The sequence below is a fragment of the Diadema antillarum genome, unplaced genomic scaffold (genome assembly GCF_040938485.1).
Source record: "Diadema antillarum isolate AM-2024a unplaced genomic scaffold, OU_Dant_1.0 seq00000744_RagTag, whole genome shotgun sequence".
Classification (NCBI taxonomy): Eukaryota; Metazoa; Echinodermata; class Echinoidea; order Diadematoida; family Diadematidae; genus Diadema; species Diadema antillarum.
Genome location: NW_027271641.1, coordinates 155,792 through 164,446, shown reverse-complemented (window position 1 = coordinate 164,446; position 8,655 = coordinate 155,792). Strand labels below are relative to the sequence as shown.

At 41.9% G+C, this 8,655-nt stretch overlaps 1 protein-coding gene across 1 annotated transcript; it reads right to left on the bottom strand.

The window, feature by feature from the left end:
- Positions 1 to 237: 237 nt before the first annotated feature.
- Positions 238 to 8,251, bottom strand: LOC139738469 (cytochrome b5-like). The gene is made up of 5 exons (XM_071649096.1): positions 8,063 to 8,251; positions 4,999 to 5,136; positions 2,085 to 2,121; positions 1,504 to 1,595; positions 238 to 261 (listed from the first exon to the last, which is right to left on the bottom strand). The coding sequence occupies exons 1-5, from the start codon at positions 8,249 to 8,251 to the stop codon at positions 238 to 240; spliced, it is 480 nt and encodes a 159-aa protein (XP_071505197.1).
- Between the last annotated feature and the right edge of the window lie 404 nt (positions 8,252 to 8,655).

The following is an 8,655-nucleotide window of genomic DNA, read 5'->3' as shown; positions in this document are numbered from 1 at the left end:
ACAAAGTTCATCTCACATACAGCAATTGCATTACATACGCGACACAACCCTCATAACATAAATATTGCTACTTATTATACTATTACAGATAAAGAGCAATTTTCACTTCGAACTTTTGTGCTTACACGTAAAGGAAAACTGCAAAGTGAGGGCAAAATGTATGAATGAGAAGATATGAAAACCCTTGACTAGCTCGATCGTATCTCCATGTAGGTTTGAATTATTTCGTTAATGACGTCATCCCTTCTCCAGTCGGTCATTCTGTACCGAAATCAACAAAAGAGAAACAATCAAACGGTATGATAATTATTGCATTCATTGCCGGGAATAGCACGGAATGGTATAACGACAAATTGCTGGTTCACGTAACATAAGCTGGAGCAAACCTCGTCTGAGAGTACATTGGCTATTAACACATTAAGTGAACCATGCAGGAGATACACACAGCCCATAGTTAAAAAGCTAATCGTGATTGTACCCGCAGAAAGAATATTGCAGGGCGCAGCTAGTGTTTCAATCTCGACCTCCTTATAATGAGCGATAGAAAAAGCACAGGCAGTGACAGGAGGAGTTTACCACAAGAACTAAAATTATGAGTTTGCTATTATCAAAGATCTTCAATAGTGGCGCTATTGAAATACTCGTGAAATCCCACAAACTGGACACATTTTGCTTGTTCACTTCCCAGCGTCACGACGCGTCGTTTCACAGATATACCTTGCTGGAAACAACCAGTGTCTTACCAGTGTGAACATATTGTGAACACAGTGTGAAATCTCTTCACATTGTTAAATTCAAGCATTTTAACATTGTGGCCCCATTGTAAACACATTGTGAAGCATAAATTTACAGTGTGAAACAAAGCATCACTATGAGAACTCTCTGTAAAAAAAAAACCCAAACAAAAAACAAAAAAAAAACAACAAAAAAAAAACAACAAAAAAAAACAAAACAAAAAACGCACCACAATGTGAAATCACTTCACACTGTTAAATTCGAGCGTTTTCACATAGTCGACAATGTGAACACACTGTTAATACACTGTGGGACACTGTGTTCTTTCCAGCAGTTTAAAACACGGGTAACAGATCGGCTGAGGTCCTCCCTATAGAGCTGACCTCTGTACAACTTCAGCTAAAAAAAAAATGATGATGATAATCGTTGTCTTGTACTAAAGTACTAACTGCGTGTGAAAGACGACTTCAAGTGATAAACTGAGAAGCGAGTAAAATGAAAATAAGTGTGAACAGGTGTTGGATTTTTCGATGAGAGAAAGAGAGAGTGATACAGACAGAGAGACAGAGAGACAGAGAGAGAGAGAGAGAGAGAGAGAGACAGACAGACAGACAGACAGACAGACAGACAGACAGACAGAGAAGAGTGGTTACCAAAGCTGACGTCAGAATAATTGTGATCACAGAGGGAACGGGGAGGGCGGAGGATATTTTTTTTGTTCAAACTGAAAGGAACTAATACATTGTATATAATTATATGAAGTCATACCTTCGTTAGTTGTCCTATCTTGAATTTTCCAAGTAATTCAATGGCATCATCTGAGTGACCTTTGCCCTCAAACGCGTACGTAGCGTCAGTTCCTGTTGAAGTCAATATCACAACAAACGACTATTTTGAATACATTAATTATTTTACTTTATACGTGAATTTTACATGGTATGTCTTGAGATATGCCCTTTTATATTTAGTGGAAGACAAAAAGGTTAAGAACCATCTAGAGTGTGACATGACATCACGGCTTTTAAGCTGTTGAAACATTATAATTCTGCACTTGAATTTCATCACACTTTAAGAATATTACAAACTTCGCGCAGCAAGGTTTCTGATCAGAAAGATCATTATGGTGCTGTATCAAAGACAGAATAACACCTTGACACTTTTACAAAATATGTCATTGAAAATTTTAAAGAACACATTTGCTTTGAGAAACAAACAAATCATGCTATAACGTGAAATAAGCCACAATCATGAATATCATTATGTTAAGAAATATGTATACTGCATCAGCCATATTGCACAGTAAGTTGTTGAAAGTTTCAGCAAGTTTGGAAAGTTTTGAAGGGTCATACCTCCTCGCTCCATAATCACCTCCCATCCTCCAGGGTGCTGCAAAAAGAAATTTTGAAAGGATAATTATGAAGTTCACTCGCTTTGGCCCGAATTCACGACTTGTCAATGGTTTATAAACCATGGACAAAGACCATGGGGCGCCAAGATAGTGTCGCACGGAATATTTCGTTACGAAATCAGTCATTTCGTCGACGAAATGTCCATTTCGTTAACGAAATTATCATTTCGTCGACGAAGTGTTCATTTCGTTACGAAATGTTGTCATTTCGTTACAAAATAATCATTATTTTCGTCGACGAAATGGCTGATTTCGTAACGAAATATTCCATGCGACACTTGGCGTTCTATTGTCTATGGTCTTTGTCCATGGTTTAAACCATGGACAAGATTGTACCACCTCCGTGAATTCGGGCCTATGTGTGATAACTGTCCAGTAACTATTCCTTATACTGAAGATTCTGAAGCCAGCATAAGACCAGGGCGGGTCACGTTGGTAGTTTGGATAGTGACTGTAGCATATCTTAAAGGGATCGCAATAGTCCTGGTTGAGATACAACGTCAGGTTTCTAGCAATTTTGGGTGAGATAATGAGAAACCTCTTATGCAATATGGAAGAGCATGTAATTCCCAGAGGTATTCAACGTTTATTTGAGGAAAATTGGTTTTGAAATGGCTGAGATATCCAAAACAGACCAATCCTAATAAGCTGATAAAAGGTGGGACCCACCTTTTATTAGGGTCGCTTTATTTTACTTTGTTTTTGGATGTTTCAGCATTCAAAAACCGATGTTCATCCTATTAACTTTGAATTCCTCTTAAATTGGTATGCTCAGTATTATTTCATAAGTGGTTTCTTGGTACCTCGCAAAAAGTTAACAGCCCAATTCCCATCTCCACCATACCACCCCTTTAACTCACCCTGTTTGATAAAGGTTACAATGTTCTACAAATCATACACTCTACTGGTTTCCGTACATTGCTATAGGAAGTTTATTGCATTATTTAAGCCACCGGACAGAGACAAGGTATAAAGCTTATACTCTCACCACATGCCATTAAATCGTAGAATATAATGACAAGGGTAATTTACATGAAATTGTGCGTGGAGTGACACCTAAACTCCCTGCAAGACACATTAAAACTATATTGGCCGACACCAAACAGCAGTTCATAACGACATTAATATTTAAGAATCACAATTTTCCTCACTCCTGCTCGTTAATCTCATCAATTTCCCTCTTCATATATTTCTTATCACCGCTATCATTTGATTCCCAATACTCCCCCTTTCTCTCCCTTTCTCGAGATCCCTCGAAGAATATACAGTGTGTTTGTTTTTCGAATCATATCTTGCTTTTTTATTGCTGTATTAGTGCCTATATTCATATCTTTCACATCAAGACTTTTTTTTTCCGATTTCATACACTGAGACAAGAAAACAAAATTAGACTATAAGACTTCAATCCTACCCTTTACAAAGATGGCGCGATTAAAACTGTTTTAGTTTTTGAGTGTTTGTTTTTTGTTAAGTGTTGTTTGTGTTTCTGCTTCCTACATTTATTTCTATTTTTAACAAATCCTTACATAACCTCATAGTCATATCTCATCGCCCAAACGGTACAGAGTCACCTATAAAAGATAATACATGTACAGGGAAAGTGATTAACAACCTTACTATATACCGTCTCACATGATGCACACGAGGGTAAATACGATAGCTCCTTAGAAGATTAATAACCCCAAGGGTGAATGAACAATTCTTCCACTATAATCTCGCAATACTATCAGAGGTGCATGACCACGAGGCAGAATTCGTTACGTTGTGTATACATTTCCACCTGTGTGGCGGATTATTGCTCCTTTTTGCACGTTGCTAATGCATTGTCTCGTTTGCGACCTCAAATTTCTGTACCCGTGTTTCACGTCACTATACAGGTTTTCTGTTGTTTTTGTTTGTGCGTGTATGGGGTGTTTGCTTGGGCTGTTTATTATCATAAATCATCTTTTGGAGCAGCCATACTTATGAATTCAGTGATTGCAAGCGAGAAGAATACAAGGCCTCGAATTTGAAAGGGTTCTTTTTTGTGTCCATGGTATCAATGACAAGAGCTGTTTGGTGTTGTCAGAAAGCCGGCAGGTCATCAATGGTCATATACGATCTAAATACGGCCTTTTACGGGATCAGTGTGTCCTCGTGTATAGTTTAAATATTGTTGCCGGTATTTGCTGCTGCTGCTGCTGCTGCTGCTGCTGCTGCTACTGTTGTTGTTGTTGTTGCTGTTGTTGTTGTTGTTGTTGTTGTTGTTGTTGTTAGAGGTGGTGGTAGTGGTGGCGATGATGTGCGTGTGTGCGTGTGCGTGTGCGCACTCGCGAGGATGTGGGTCTATTAGCCCTAGCGAATGGCGACTTTAACTCCGTCTTTATCCGCTTCCGAGTCCACCAATCAGTGCCAATCGCTTATCGCTATTTCAGGCTCACTCGATTTAGACCCTACTATCGGTTTTGAAACAGTGTAACTTATTTTGGCAATAACTGCGATCGGGTGCTTCCAAAATATAAGAAGGTATCGGCCTCATGCCAAAAGGGCCTTAACACCATAGACTTTGTACACTGTTAGGGCCCTTTTTGCATGAGGCCGACGGTATGATGAGCGGGTTATGCAATGCGTCAGGTGCATTGCTATGTTAGGGCTTAAATCATTTTAGACATACTAAAGCCCCCCCCCCCCCCCCGAAACAAAAGCAAAAACACAAAAACAAAATCAACAAACATAAACTTGAAACAGACATCAAAAAAGTGCGCCCAAACCGAACAGGCCTTTGTCACCAATATGGCACCGAGTACCCGTAATAGTCATGATTTATAGCTGTCATAAGGTTATGTGTCCATAATGATATGCCCGGAGTTATTCACCTCTGAAAGGAAAGACGTGACATCGTAGACGAAGTCCTTGATGACCAGCCAGCACGAGTCTCGGTCGCTGTGTAAGGCGACCTCCTTCATCGGATATTGTCGTATCTCCGTCTCATCCGAGGGAATCAACGTCACATTCTGAAAAAAAAACGCGAGAAGGGATGCGCCGAAGAAAATGAATTGAATACGGGTATTTTCTGCTCAATACTGTGCAAAAAAAGAGTTGTTGAATTCGACTGTAATGCATTTGTGAATGATGTGTGACACTTTGTGGGAGCTGGGCGCCTTTGAATGTTTCTACAGATAAATGGCGCTATATTAATGCTGTTTCATCATCATCATCATCATCCCACGCTATTCCAAGGGCTATCTGTATGTGCATTACAGACGTGCGAATCAAATTTATGGGACTTTCATCCTGCTTTCTCTCCCAGCGGTATACAAGTGGGGTGTCAGTTCATGTGCCATTATTACATAATAAGTAGAAGATCGACTCATTTGATTATAGTCAAAAATCCTCTGGCGTCTTTTATCTGAGTGTGACATATACCTTCAGGTCGTGATACAGGTCTACAGTTTAAAGCCAGTTACAGGAATGGAAACGTGTCTTTCAATGGCGTAGGAAACGCAACGTCATTGGAAGTGGCCAGTAGCTTTCGAGAAAGTTTACCTTTCCACACCTCACACGCAAGCGAGTATGTTTGAAACACTTTGGAGTAGAGGTCGTGTCCTGTTAGCACGATACGTCCGTCCTAACTAAACCTAAAGGCACTGTCACACCTTTCCGGGTAAGCTACGCAGGCTTGTTGCGAGTATATAGGGATTTTCCAGCACGCAGGAGAATTTTCTGAGGGCGAACAAGGATGTTGGCGAGTTCCGTACTTGCATCTTACTACCAGAGGCGTGCTATTATACTTGCGTGTATTCCGTGTGATCTGAGAGCTTTGAAACCGATCAATTTTCAGCTACGAACAAAATACGGGGACTGCGAAGTACCTGCGTGGGAGTTGCCTGGTGCTGCCGCTAAGTGTCTCCTACTGGTGTTATTCGTGTACCTCTGCGGGCAAACCCCAGCGACTCACCGGGAATGAGTTTTGAGCATGCTCAAGGCCTTGTCACATCGTGTCTGGGGAAGCCTTGCGGGTTGACTTGCGGGGATTTTTTTTTTTTTTTTTTGCTACCCGGACCTCCCAGCAGTTGGTCCGCACCTGACAGTATACCTATACAGTTGCCCGGAGGTGCGCACGCAAGTCCGATTTACCCGCAGCCAAGTTTTGAGCATGACCAAAACTTTGGGGGTTTTTTTCTGGGTGAGTCAGTGGGGATTGGCCGCAGAGGTCCACGCAGAACGCCAGTAGGAGGCCCTTAGCGGCAGCATCTCGCAGGCAACTCCCACGCAGGTACTTCGCAGTCCCCGTATGCGGCCAAGATAATGACATTCTGTGGGACTTCTGCCATTCCTTCAGAGGAATTCCTTCACTGAGTCGTCAGCCCCCACGCATGTCACACAGAATACCCGCAAGAAGAACTTAAGTAGAACGCGTCCAGCAAGTAAGACCCATGCTCTGACTCGCCCAAATCCTTGTCCGCCCTCAGAAATTGTCTGGTATGCTGGAAAATCACCACGCGCAATAAGCCCGCGTAGCTTGCCTGGAAAGGTGTGACAGGGCCTAAACATGGTTGCGGGTAAAAAAAAAAAAAAGGATTTGCGTGCGCACCTCCGAGCGACAACGGGGACCTCCGGGTAGTAAAAATTGTTCTTCGCAAGTCGCACGCAAGGCTTGCCCGGAAAAGCTGTGACACGGCCTTTAGGCATCTTCGCGCATGGCGCCATAATTCTTATTATGATATCATAGCGAATACAACCTCACTGTCGTGAAATGATGATATAAGAGGCGATTTGGGACCTTTCTGGGTTGAGTTAGAAATGTGAGAGGCAACGCTTAATTATCTAACGCGTCGTGTTTGAAAGTGTGGGAAGAAAGACAGATCGGATTATGGGCAAAATAGACACGACCATCCGTCAAGCTACACAGCCCGTCGTAAACAACAATGTAGTAACGGGAGGGGGGGGGGTGATGGTGCATAATTATGGAATAGGGGTGACGATGAGGCTAAAGAAGCTAAAATATCGTGCGGAGATTGGGTGTCACTATCATCGTCAACCAAAGCAATCGTGTGGTCCAGGAGGTGTCACATAATTATGATGTCACATACCTCCATGATTGAGTTCATGTTCTAATAATTGCAGTATGACGGCGGTAGATGTGTAAACACAGGCTAAAAGCCATGTTTATAATGCTTCCAGTTTGCGAAAGAAATAAAATAATTATAGAAAAAAAAAGCGAGTCAAAATTACTTGGTTATACATTCTACCAAAGTCTCTGATATTGTGTAATATGAAGCTATATCTAAAAAAAAAAACACCTAAGGGTAGAAAATAACTCTGAATGCTGAAGTCGAAAATGTGAAATCTATGAACTCTACGCATATTAATCATTTTACATACAAAATGGTGTCACAATACACAACTCAATAAACGGTTCATTAATATACAACAGTGATAATTGTTCGTACATATCAATAGTCACAACATAGTTCATTCTCAAACTATAGAAAGCAGAAGGGAGGGTGTGTGTGTGTGTGTATGTATGTTTGTGTGTGTTTGTGCAGTTGAACATCATCATTATACAGCTCTGTCAACAAACTTTTCCTAAGATACTTTTTCTAAGAGACAATTTTCTAAGATTGAGCTGCCATTGTGATAGTACCTTAACAACATCAAAACGGAAACGCCAGATTCATTTGAAAAGGGGTGGTAAGTGAGAACGCAGTAAACTCCACGAAGATTTCACAGTACAGTATTTCACTGGAGTAAACTTCGCCGCGACTATAGAGACTGATCACCGTACTAGCCGCGACTCGTGGGTCTGTGACCCTATATCGACCACAAAATGGCTTGTGCTCTCACGAAGGAGGTGACTCCATGGCGATGTCCTAAACGTCGGTAGAAAGGTGCCAACTTATTCGCTCGGAAGTCGCAGAGACGTCGCTACGACGTCACCCCGACGTCTACGAGTCGTCTTCTCAGTCGCGAAGACGTCTCTGCAACGTCTGGAGCAGGTCGCAAATGGGTCTCCGCAAGGTCGTATAGAGACGTCTCGGAGACCTCGCGGACAAACTTAGTCTCCGAGACTTGGCGGCGACTAAGAATATACGTCGCAGAGACATCGCGGAGACGTTTCCGAGACATTTTTAAAAAAATCTCCGTAAAAATCAAACATGGACATGTTCGATTCTCTCGCGACTGCTTCAAAACCAGGCTCGTCTCCAACGTGTCCAGCAAAAACCGAGTCGCCACCAGGTCGCCACCTCGATTCCTTTCGGACTAAAGCGAACCTTCGGAATAACGAGAACGAACTGTAACCCATAACACGAATTAAGATACAGTCTTTCCGAGGGTCGTCCCCCTATACCCGGCATCACCAGCTTCCCGTTGTTGTTGTTGTTGTTGTTTGTAATACCTTTCAAAAGGCACCTGGTTCACCTCCTTGTTCCCATCTAAACACTAACCCATCGGACAAGATTCAAACTGGCAAGCGAGCAGTATTGATCTGTAATAATTTAAGAAGAGAATGGTCATTCTTTTGAAGAACT

Coding starts and splice junctions, on each gene's coding strand:
- LOC139738469 (XM_071649096.1), bottom strand. CDS start 8,251: ATGTCTCGGAAACGTCTCCGCGATGTCTCTGCGACGTATATTCTTAGT. Junction 2,122..4,998: donor TCACGTCTTTCCTTTCAGAG/GTGAATAACTCC, acceptor TTCTTTTTGCAG/CACCCTGGAGGATGGGAGGT. Junction 1,596..2,084: donor GGTGATTATGGAGCGAGGAG/GTATGACCCTTC, acceptor TGACTTCAACAG/GAACTGACGCTACGTACGCG.